Below are 11,700 nucleotides of genomic sequence, written 5' to 3'. Positions count from 1 at the left end.
GGGGGGGGGAGAGAAGAGCCAGTGAGACAAGCTTTCGGGGCGCGCTGGTAAGGTGGGAGGGGGTGGGGGCCAGCCGATTGGATTCTTGGGCGAATGTGTAGAAGCGGCGGAGAGAGGACAACAACTTGCTGGGTTTTCAGGTTGGGTTAACGGCATGGAGAACAGTCACCCCCACCACCACCACCAGCAGCCCCCGCCGCAGCCCGGCCCTTCGGGCGAGAGGAGGAACCACCATTGGAGAAGTTACAAGTTGATGATTGACCCGGCTCTGAAAAAGGGGCACCATAAACTGTACCGCTACGATGGGCAGCATTTCAGCCTGGCGGTGAGTAGCCGGCGCGCCTTCCCGCCACCCCCCACCCACCCCCGGTGGAGCCCCCCAGACAAGAGGCGAATGGAGGGGGACCCCTCTCCCAGCCACCTGGCCAACTGTCAGCCGGGGCTCCCTCCCCTCAGCCTGGAGTGGGACTGGTGCCTGGAGGGGGGGATCTGCCCTTGCCCCTGGGGACGGTGGCAGCCCTTCCATACTGAGTCCCCTATCTCTGCCCACAGATGTCCAGCAACCGCCCGGTGGAAATCGTGGAAGATCCCCGGGTGGTCGGAATCTGGACCAAAAACAAGGAGCTGGAGCTGTCGGTGCCCAAATTCAAGGTAGGACCCCTCCTCTCTGTCTTATGGTCCCTCCCCCCCCCTTCCCCGAGTTCGAAAATAACGCCAGTCCTGACCAAGCCCAGCCGGATTCTGAGTTCCCGCCGACCAAGGACTGGGAAGTTTTGGCGGGGAGGGGGGAGAGGGGTGTCCCCTCCCGACCACTGTAAACAAAATAACACTCGGAGAAACTGTAACGAGGGCACTGATACTGTATCCTGCCGGTGGAGCTGGGGGCTCCGGGTCCCCACCTGGGTCCTGTGCACCCAGACCCCTGACTCAGGGACCCGCCCCCCTCCCAGCCCTGTGGCTTTAAAGGGGACAACTTCCTAGACCAGAGGGTCGTCCCGGATTCAGCAGCAAGGATAGGAGGCCAGAATAGGGGGGTGGGGAAAGAGAAACTGTTTCTTTTTTCCCTTTCCTTTCGAACCCAGAGGACTTCCAGGTTCCAAACGATTTAATCCTCCGCTTCCTAGGCCCGCCCGCATGCTTTTTTTGTTTTGTTTTAAACATTAAAAGAAAAATAAATCGTCTTTTATTTTTTGGTTTTATTTGTTTTAACTGCTGGGCAAGTGAAGAGTGTTGTGTTTTCTCTTTGGTTTTAATGTTTTCCAAACTCCCTCTCCACACTCTTCCCCCCCCCCCCCGCGGCCCCTGCCAGATCGATGAGTTCTACGTGGGCCCTGTGCCTCCAAAGCAGGTGACATTTGCCAAGCTGAATGACAACATCCGTGAAAACTTCCTAAGGGACATGTGCAAAAAATATGGGGAGGTGGAGGAGGTGGAGATCTTGTATAACCCGAAGACCAAGAAACACCTGGGCATTGCCAAGGTGGTCTTTGCCACAGTCAGGGGCGCCAAGGAGGCCGTCCAGCACTTGCATAGCACTTCTGTCATGGGAAATATCATCCACGTGGAGCTGGACACCAAAGGTTAGTGGAGGCCCAGTGGCGGCCCATGGGGGAGGAGCTGGAAGGCCACCTGTCAGTCTCACCCCTTGTCTTGGAAACATCCTCCTGCCTTCTGAGTCAGGAGAACCCCTTTACCGTTGTCTCTTCCTTGGGATTCCCCACTACCACCAGCTTATTTATTTCTTTTTTTTTTTTTTGTCCCCTCCGGAGGGCAGAGTCACATGGAGCCAAATGTGTTGTCTGTTGCTAGGAGACAGACTATAATTTACCAAATGTGCCAGTCCTTGGCCACTGCACCCTTAGGGACCACCCAGAGGCTTCCCCACCTATGACACCTCCTGTGGGCCCCTCTCTGAGCCCCAGTGGCCTGCGTTTAGACAGTCCCTAGTGTTGCCGCCTGTGTTAAGGGGGGAAGGGAGGGTTTGTTTATTTGTTGGTGGTAGAGGAAGAACCATGTGCCTTTAAATTCATAAAACTCATTCCTTAAAGATGTAGGGCACCATGCCCCTTCACCCTCTACCGGTGCCCCTTCCCTGAACCAATCTGAGCCCTGGAGTGTTTCATTGATAATGTTCTGATAGCATTGATACTGGCTCTTGGGGGCGGGCTGCTCTGGGTGCTCACGGGTTGACACTTGTCTTCCCTCCTCTCTCTTAAAGAGACCGCAGCACCTCTGTTTGCTCAGTCAGGCTGGGGAGCCACACCTCCTACCTCCAGAGCTATTGACTCTTCCCCTTAAGTCCTGGCTTAGGTGATAAGGTCTGGCAAGACACAGAGGGCATTCTCCCTAAGTTTACCTGTGTCCTTTCTAAGAGATTCCTCCAACCTAAGGCAAAGAGTGCAGGGCGCTTTGGGACCAGGCAGGCAGTCCTATGGTCCCAATGTTAAGTCGGGAGTGGGAGTAGGAGGAGGTGCTGCGTGGCACTAGTGAACCCTGCCTGAGAGGACTCCAGGGGTGAGCACGAGGATTTTCTTGAGTATCTGGGCACACACCAAAGGCAAGACAGAAACACTTACTTTGTTTTGCTTTTAATGATGGCTACATGCCAGCCCTAAGACCATGCTGGGTGTTGCAAAGGGTTGTGTGGGTTGTGGTCATTTTGAATGGATTTGGTTTGCCCACTTGGAAAGCCTGGGCCTAGTCATTTCTGTCCAGTCTACAGCTTTCCTGATCCTCTTTTCCCTTGTTCCTCAAGCTCTAGTAAATGGTTCTCCCCACCCCCATGTGCACGCTCTGTGTGTGTGTGTGAGTGAACAGACTATTAAAATCTACTACTCAGCCTTAGACTAAGCTGAAGTTAGATTTCCCCCAAGATGAAGCCTGAAGTCCCCCTCCCCCATCACCTGCCCACATCCTAAGAAGCAGCCAAGACTCACTACAATTTCATTTCTGGGGAGGAAACAAAAAAAAAAAAAAGGAAAGAAGAGAAAGAAAACAACACAATCCTCAGATACTACCACCTATATTTGACATTGTATTTCGAGAAAGAGGCCAGTAGGGTGTAACTCAAGGAATGCCCCTCCTTTGCATATGTAAGCGGCTGCCTCTAAGGCTCTATAAATACCAATAATCTGGGGTCTGGTTGATAAAAATCTCTCTCTGGCGGGTAGACAGTTAGGCACGGAGCTCACCGGGACCATGAGGGCCCCAGGTAGTCCCCCGGCAGACCTGGGACACTCTTGGGGCTTAAGCCAGTGGGAAGCATCATGCAGTTGGTTCACAGTTATAGGTGTGTTTGACAGTCTTTGCTTGTCTTTTGGCCCCAGATGTTAACAGTCACCTCTGTCACCAGACTTCCTCTGTCCTTGCTACAAGCTGTGGGTTACTTGTGGTGAAAGAATCTGGGGGATGGGGTGGTGATGGCTCCTTTTTTTGGGGGGGGGGGCAACTATAGTCCAAGTAATGGAATGGAAAGAACTTTTCATTGAGGATGGCATTTTTGTTTTTTTTGTTTTGTTTTATTTTTGTTTTTTTGGAGGGGGAGGAGTCTCTGTCCTACAAAGGCATTAGCCTCAGAATCTCAGGATCAGAAAGATGAGAGTTTTGCAGCTTTGTTGGACAGATGAGAGTCTTGAGTGAGGTGTGAGAGGGTAGGACCCTAATCAGGGGACACGCAGCATCCCCAGGCCTGTGGTCCCAGGCACAAGGGATCCATGCACATGCTAATAAGCGAATTGGAATCCCTGTGGGGATGTGTCACACCGAAGCCTCCATGGATACCCCTGTCCCTTGTCTGTTACAGGAGAAACTCGCATGCGCTTCTATGAACTGTTGGTCACCGGCCGGTACACCCCTCAGACCCTCCCAGTGGGTGAGCTGGATGCTATTTCTCCAATCGTGAGCGAGAGCTTGCAGGTAGGTTCATCCACCCCCCCCCCTTGCTGCTCTGCCTCAGCACCTCTGGCTTTAGAGACCTCACCACGCCTGCTGCAGTGGGTTCAGAGCTGGTCTAAAAGCCCTGTTTTCCCAAGATCTGCTGTAGCATATTCCCCTGGGGTTGGCCCATCCTCCCTGTAGCTTTCAATCTACCTGGAGTTCCTCCTCCCATACTCCCTCCATCCATTCTGGGATTCCCAGAGATGCAGGGCTGTTTTTCTGTACGAATGTCAAAACATCACTATGTTTAGGTCTTAGTGTCTGGTGTCTACGCACCCCTTTGTACTCCTGTTTCCAAAAAGCAGAGTTCAGATCCTCTTCTAAAACAGACGGCCCACTGTATACCAGGACACTCACCTAGCCAATTCCACTCAGCCACAGTTCGAACCTAGGTGGCCCCCACCCTCCACCCCTCAGACGGTTGAAGTCTGTTTGCCTGGTGAACGGGAGGCACAGGTCATACCACTTAAATCTCTAGCATTTGTAAGGACGGTTCATCAAACCCAAGACCACAGTCATTGGTGTCACCTCTCTGTGTCACACTCTTTAATGTCAGATAAGCCTGAGGCAGGAAGGAAATGTCAGACTGTACCAAGATGTCAGGGTCTTCTCTTTCCTCCAATATTAGGGAAAGTCTTCTGTGTGTCCAGAGGGGTAAACATCTCTACTTAGGGGCTGGGAAAAAAAAATACTCTGAGAGGTTCCAGGCTCTCTTGTTTCTTTCCTTGTGCTGGGAGGTTTGGGGCTCCAGCCCCCTAGCAGCCAGCGTTTTGGCGCGGGTAGCAGCTCCATTCCCTTCCCCAGCTCTGTCCTCCCTCCGCTCTCATGACTTCTTTTCTCTCCAGCTCTCAGACGCTCTGAAGCGCCTGAAGGATGGCAGCCTGTCTGCAGGCTGTGGCTCCGGCTCTTCCTCGGTCACCCCCAATAGTGGCGGGACCCCCTTCTCCCAGGACACAGCTTACTCCAGCTGCCGCCTGGACACACCCAACTCCTATGGACAAGGCACCCCGATCACGCCTCGCCTGGGCACCCCTTTCTCCCAGGATTCCAGCTATTCCAGTCGTCAGCCCACACCCTCCTACCTCTTCAGCCAGGACCCTACAGCAACTTTCAAGGCTCGGCGGCACGAGAGCAAGTTCACAGACGCCTACAACCGCCGTCATGAGCATCATTATGTTCACAATTCAGCGGTGGCCGCAGTGGCCGGAGCCACGGCTCCTTTCCGAGGCTCCTCGGACCTCTCTTTTGGGACAGTTGGCAGCAGCGGCACTCCCTTCAAGGCTCAGTCCCAGGATTCTACCACGTTTGCCCATACTCCTCCACCTGCCCAAACAGCCACTGCTTCCGGATTCAAGTCAGCTTTCTCTCCGTACCAGACTCCAGCACCTCCATTCCCGCCACCCCCCGAGGAGCCTACTGCCACAGCAGCCTTTGGGAGCCGTGACAGTGGGGAGTTCCGGAGGGCGCCTGCACCCCCACCCCTGCCTCCCTCTGAGCCTCCAGCCAAGGAGAAGCCAGGCACACCTCCTGGTCCACCGCCCCCTGACAGCAACAGCATGGAGCTGGGTGGTAGGCCTACCTTTGGCTGGAGTCCGGAGCCCTGTGACAGCCCTGGCACCCCTACTCTGGAGTCCTCTCCAGCAGGGCCAGAGAAGCCCCATGACAGCCTGGACTCCCGCATTGAGATGCTGCTGAAAGAACAACGCACCAAGCTGCCCTTCCTCCGTGAGCAGGACTCGGACACTGAGATCCAGATGGAAGGCAGCCCCATCTCCTCCTCCTCCTCCCAGCTCTCCCCGCTCACCCACTTTGGCACAAACTCGCAGCCTGGCTTCCGTGGTCCCTCGCCACCCTCCTCGCGACCCTCGAGCACTGGCCTAGAGGACATCAGCCCTACACCACTGCCTGATTCTGATGAAGATGATGACCTGGGCCTGGGCCTGGGGCCTCGGCCCCCACCTGAGCCAGGCCCCCCAGACCCTATGGGTCTTCTAGGCCAGACAGCTGAGGTGGATTTGGATCTGGCAGGAGACAGGACCCCAACCTCAGAGCGGATGGATGAGGTACCACCATCCCTGTCTGTCTGTCTGTCTGTCTGGGATTGATTTTGTCTGTCTGTGTTTGACTCCTTGCCCCTTGATACATGTCACTAGCTAAGACACCGGCAGGAGCAATGGGACCCCTGTAACAGTTCTGTCGTCCCTGGAAGAGTCTAGACTTTTCAACTTAGGCTAAGTTCTGATTCTGAGCTCTGTTGGAGTTTGCAGAGACCCTAGGCTGTGCGTATGCTCCAGGTCATTTTCTCCGTTAACGGCTTAGGAATGACCAATCCTGTCACTCTGGCATATTGGAGGTTGGCCAGGGTGTGAGTGAGGCTGGCTCAGCAGACACTCTCAGAGCCTGGTGCACTGAAGAGACGAGAGAAAGCAAGCAGGTGGAGCAGTTTGTCTGTCAGTCCGTCCATCTTCCTTCTACCAGTGGTCTTAGACTCTAAAGTTTAGGGGGAAGGATTAGCTTTGGCCGGGAACATAGCGTAAATCAGGCGAAGGTGTCTGCCCCCCTACCCCTTCCTTTCCACACTCCATCTCCTTACCCAGACCTCCTGTCTCAGAAGTTTTGAGGCTGAGAAGGTTTTCTGGAGGAGATGAGCATTGTGTCATCTTTCTGGGCTCTGCACTGGATCCTTGAACTGGGCCAAGCAAGCATGGACGAGTAGAAGCTCAGATACAGACCCATGCACCTATAGATACAGAATTGAGTGTCCTCCCTTCTCCAGCCCTTCAGTAAGCCCCTCTGGCTGCCTGGAAAGGAACTTTGGGGGATCAGGGGAGGAAGTGGGGCCGCAGGTGGTGGAGGCTCCTGGGAGCCTGCAAGCAGTTCTGGGGAAGTGGTTTCTGGCTTCAAGGGTCAAGGCAGAGGGAGCTGACAGGTGTACTTGAGCTAACTCGGCTGTAGGCCCTTCCCCCATCCCTTCGGGGCTGCCGAGGTTTGGCGGATGTTTATCATGCCAGCCACCTGGTCCAGGGTTGAGAAGCTCAGAGTAGCTGGAGGGCCCGGGCCGCCCTCACACCCACACCCTCACTCCAAGGACTTAAGAAGAGGAAACTAAGGCTGGAAAGGCTGCAGTCTGGAGTGCCCCAGGACAGAATCACAAAGATGCATCACAGCAGAGCTGAGCATCAGGCCGGCCCTCCGGCGCCCCCTGCTGGCGCCCGGGAGAGCCGCACTTAAGTTCCCTGGTAGTGCGTGGTGTTTGTAAGATAAAGAGCTCTGCCCCCACAAGGCTGAGGGAGAGAGGGAGAAGCAGCTTAGAGAGGACCGGTGGGAAGGGACAGGATAGGTAGAGGCTGGTGAGTAAAAAAAATACAAGTTTCAGCCCCAGAGCCTTAGCTGTCTTGTCACAGGACTGTGTGGTCTAGAGGAAGGCATTTTCTCTCTCTTTCTAGTCTCAGTTTTCTCATCTGTTGAGTGGGTCAGTAAGAGTCCTGCCTCACCATCTCCATGGAAACAAGGTGTCCCTTGGTTCACCAGACCTACAGGAACCGCAGCCAGCCAGTTCCCACCCGCTGTGCCCGGGGAGGGAGGGGGCAGAGCCAGTTTGCCTGTGACCCTGTGATTGGCTGACTACAGCAGCCGGAGTTAACCCTCTGAGCGCTGCACCACGGTGCTGGGTGCTGTCCGGAGCTGACATTAGGGCATTCTTTCTCTTCTTGCTCAGCTTACACGGCCCGGCCCTCCCTCCTATGCGTACCTTGAGAGTGAGTTAGAGTGTAGATGTGTCGTGGTGTGTACAGGGGAGATGAGAGTCTAGGCACTCCTCGCCCGGCCCGGCCCTCTGAGGCCCTCCTCATCAGGTGTTGTGTGACCTCTGACCTCACGCCCTGTCAGCCTTCCAAAGCACTTACTGTCTGTCAAGCCTTGTTTTCTTAACGTTTTCACCCAGGGTGGGGATGTGGGAGTCTGATCCACACAGGAGTCCTGTGTGGGACCAGAACTGGGACCAGAACTCATCTTTCTCACCCTTCCTCCAGTTCCCAGCTCTATACCATAGGAGCTCAGTGCCTCTCTCCAGTTCCCAGGCTCCGCCTAACTTCCCAAAGACCCAGGTCTCAAAGAATCCTTGGAATCAATTTTGGCCCAGGTTGTCCTTGACTCCTCCCTTTCCCACCTCAATGCAGTCTAAGCTGAAGCTCTTCCTGGGTCGCTGGTGCCTATGTCCCAGCCCAACTTCCCACGGTCTGTTGTGGGATGCTATCAAGCATATCTGTAGCTCTCAGCCTTGCCAGCCCATTCTAAAAGCCAAGGAGACTTAAGTGAGAAGAGTGAGGGGGAAAAAAAGGGCCCAGTGGGACTGTGCTTGCCCAAGTCTAGGGCTGTAGAGCACTTACCTAGCACGCTCAAAGCCCCAGGGCTCAGTCCCTAGCACTTCAAAAACAAACAACCAATCCCCCTCCCCCTAATTTATGAGTTCTTAATGCCGCTAGCTACCTACCCCACCCAGGCAGCCAGCACTTGCTCAGTAGGTGTCTTTTGCACAAGGCCCTGGTGGCCACAGTGAAGACCACACACTGACTGAACCCGGGCTGAGGAGCCACTTCCTGTTTCAAATCCCCGGGCTGTGTGTCTCTGTTGCATGGTCTCCGGGAAGTTACTTAAACCTTCCCGTGTCCCAAGTTCCTCCTTAGTAAAAGTGGCGAGAACAAACCTACTCTGCTCAGAGTCCTTCTAAGGACTAGCTAATGTATGTAAATTTTCCTGGCACTTGGGAAACCCGAGCTGAGTGTTAACTCTTTCCTGTGATCTCTCAGACTGTCTCAGACTGCAGCTGAGTTCTCGCTGCCCTGTTCCCTTCTCTGCCTGCCTCTTTCCCCTTCCCCACGCTGAACTCTTGTTCTGGGTATAGCTCCACCATTTTTTAGAAGTTGAGCTTTGCGTCTGTCTCAGTCACTTTCAGGTTCTCCACATCTAGAACAGTTCCTGGCACACAGATGCCGAGTGAATGGCTGTTTCAGTGCCCCTTGTACCGCAGGGGAAAGTATGGTTTGGTATGGTTGATTGATTTGCCCGACATCTGTCCTGCTGCTGAGAATCTCCCATATTGATCCCCTGATCCCAAGCCTCCGACTCCTGGGTGCTTGGAAAATGCTGAGCCCTTGTCTTCCCTCAATGCTCTCTTCCAGGGCCAGCAGTCCTCGGGAGAGGACATGGAAATCTCAGATGATGAGATGCCCTCGGCCCCCATCACCAGCGCTGACTGCCCCAAGCCCATGGTGGTGACCCCAGGGGCAGGGGCTGTGGCAGCCCCCAACGTGCTGGCTCCAAGCCTGCCTCTGCCCCCACCCCCTGGCTTCCCTCCATTACCCCCTCCCCCTCCCCCACCCCCACCACAACCTGGCTTCCCCATGCCCCCACCTTTGCCTCCACCACCACCACCACCACCCCCAGCCCATCCTGCAGTGACAGTGCCCCCGCCACCCTTGCCAGCGCCCCCAGGCGTCCCACCCCCACCCATCCTTCCACCACTGCCCCCCTTCCCACCGGGACTGTTTCCTGTGATGCAGGTGGACATGAGCCATGTACTGGGTGGCCAGTGGGGTGGCATGCCCATGTCCTTCCAGATGCAAACACAGATGTTAAGCCGGCTCATGACAGGCCAGGGTGCTTGTCCCTACCCACCCTTCATGGCCGCTGCGGCTGCCGCTGCTTCTGCTGGGCTGCAGTTTGTCAACTTGCCGCCTTACCGGAGCCCGTTCTCCCTGAGCAACAGTGGCCCAGGTCGTGGACAGCATTGGCCACCCCTGCCCAAGTTCGACCCCTCCGTGCCGCCACCAGGCTACGTACCACGTCAGGAGGACCCACACAAGGCCACAGTGGACGGGGTCCTGCTCGTAGTCCTTAAGGAACTCAAGGCCATCATGAAGCGTGACCTCAACCGCAAGATGGTTGAGGTGGTGGCCTTCCGGGCCTTTGACGAATGGTGGGACAAGAAGGAGCGGATGGCCAAGGTATGGAGGTGGATGCTCAGGGAGCCTCTTAGGGTGACGAGGGGGGCAGCAAGAACCAGACTAGGCATCCCTTTCTCTGAAGATGTGTTACTGGACAGGTGGTTGCCTCTGCAGCCAGCATGGGACTCCTTTAAGAAGTGCCAATAAGCGGGGTGTTGGTGACACGCATCTTAAATCTTAGCACTTGGGAGGCAGAGGCAGGTGGATCTCTGAGGCCAGCCTGGTCTACAGAGTGAGTTTCAGAACAGCCAGGGCTACACAGAGAAACCGTGTCTTAGAAAAACCTAGATAGGTAGGTGAGTGGGTGGATGGATGGATGGATGGATGGATGGATGGAGTGATCTGCTAACTGTGCATGCTGGACCCGTGGCCGCTGGCTGCGTGTGGCTCTTCCCCTTTAAATAAGAGGAGCCGAAACAAGAGTACATATCAGACACAGTTCCTCATTGGCCCACGCTAAGTTTCCGGTGCTCAGTGACTTCCTGACCAGTGACAGCCAGTCCAGGTGGTCCCGCAACCAAGACCTCTGTGACCTTGTGGGGACCTCCGCTTTCCCTTTTTCCTAGAGGCTTGTCTATCCGGACCCTCACGACCGGTCCCTAACTGCCCTTTCTCTACACACGGAGGGACTTTGTCTTGAATCCTTTCTCTTTAAGAGGTGGCATCTTGGGCTGGAGACATGGCTCAGTGGTTAAGAGCACTGACTGCTCTTTCAGAGGTCCTGAGTTGAATTCCCAGCAACCACATGGTGGCTCACAACCATCCATAATGAGATCTGATGCCCTCTTCTGGTTCGTCTGAAAGCTACAGTGTACTCATTATATACATAAAAATAAATAAATCTTTAAGCCGGGCGGTGGTGGCACACACCTTTAATCCCAGCACTTGGGAGGCAGAGGCAGGCGGATTTCTGAGTTCAAGGCCAGCCTGGTCTATACAGAGTGAGTTCCAGGATAGCCAGGGCTATACAGAGAAACCCTGTTTTGAAAAACAAAACCAAAAAGAAAAAACAAAAAAAGAGGTGGCATCTCAGCCTATGCTATGAAGGTTCAAGGATGCGCCTGCCTTAGTAGCTGCAAGGGCAGGTGCTTGCCTGGCTTTAGTGTTTTTTAGTCCTTTCAATTAAACTGAGAGTAGTGGTGTACTCCTTTAGTCCCAGCACTGGGTGGAGGCTGGAGTTGGGGGAGGGGAAGGCTGTAGGATCTCTGTGAGTTCGAGGCCAGCCAGGGTTACATAGTGAGACCTTGTCTCCAAAAAGCAAATGGTAAAATAATGAGAAGGAATTCCTCAGACGCTGTCCTTGCCTCCAGTCCTTGCTGCTCCTCACTGAGGAAAGCAGACTTGCCAATTCTGCTGTCCCTCCCTGCACTGTACTTTAGGGAGCTCTGTGACTAGGGACTTGTTCTCTGCAGCGTAGGTAAGTGAGGCTTGTCAGGACTCATATTATGGGGTAATAAAACCAGAGAGAATTACCAGCCACACAGTTCTTTATCGTTTACTTGAATTGTGTTGGCCCCCCGGGACTAGTAACAGTCACAGCTAACGAAAGCTCTGTCGTCTGTAACTTGAAGTGCCCTCACTCTGAAGATGGCTCGCTTTGTCCTGTTCCCGTCCATTCTTTGAACCCGGTCTGTCAGAGCCATGAGTGGCCACCTGTGGGCGAACACTGAGTAGCTAGCTATGCAGGCATGTTCTGTATTTTGCTTTTTGTTGTTGTTTGAGTTTGTCTTTTTTTTTGGGGGGGGGGGACACGACAGGT

At 54.5% G+C, this 11,700-nt stretch overlaps 1 protein-coding gene across 1 annotated transcript in view; it reads left to right on the top strand.

Moving 5' to 3' along the window:
• The window catches only part of Setd1b (SET domain containing 1B, histone lysine methyltransferase), a 30,977-nt gene that overhangs the window by 5,278 nt on the left and 13,999 nt on the right, over positions 1 to 11,700 (top strand). The window contains exons 2-7 of the mRNA XM_028765927.1: positions 141 to 325; positions 553 to 651; positions 1,310 to 1,580; positions 3,803 to 3,915; positions 4,782 to 5,999; positions 9,117 to 9,941. Coding sequence (XP_028621760.1) covers positions 155 to 325; positions 553 to 651; positions 1,310 to 1,580; positions 3,803 to 3,915; positions 4,782 to 5,999; positions 9,117 to 9,941 — 2,697 coding nt within the window. The 5' untranslated portion in view covers positions 141 to 154. The remainder of the gene's footprint in view (positions 1 to 140; positions 326 to 552; positions 652 to 1,309; positions 1,581 to 3,802; positions 3,916 to 4,781; positions 6,000 to 9,116; positions 9,942 to 11,700) is intronic.

Source organism: Grammomys surdaster, unplaced genomic scaffold (assembly GCF_004785775.1).
Source record: "Grammomys surdaster isolate TR1022 unplaced genomic scaffold, NIH_TR_1.0 166, whole genome shotgun sequence".
Taxonomy (NCBI): domain Eukaryota; kingdom Metazoa; phylum Chordata; class Mammalia; order Rodentia; family Muridae; genus Grammomys; species Grammomys surdaster.
This window is presented reverse-complemented; position numbering and strand designations above follow the sequence as displayed.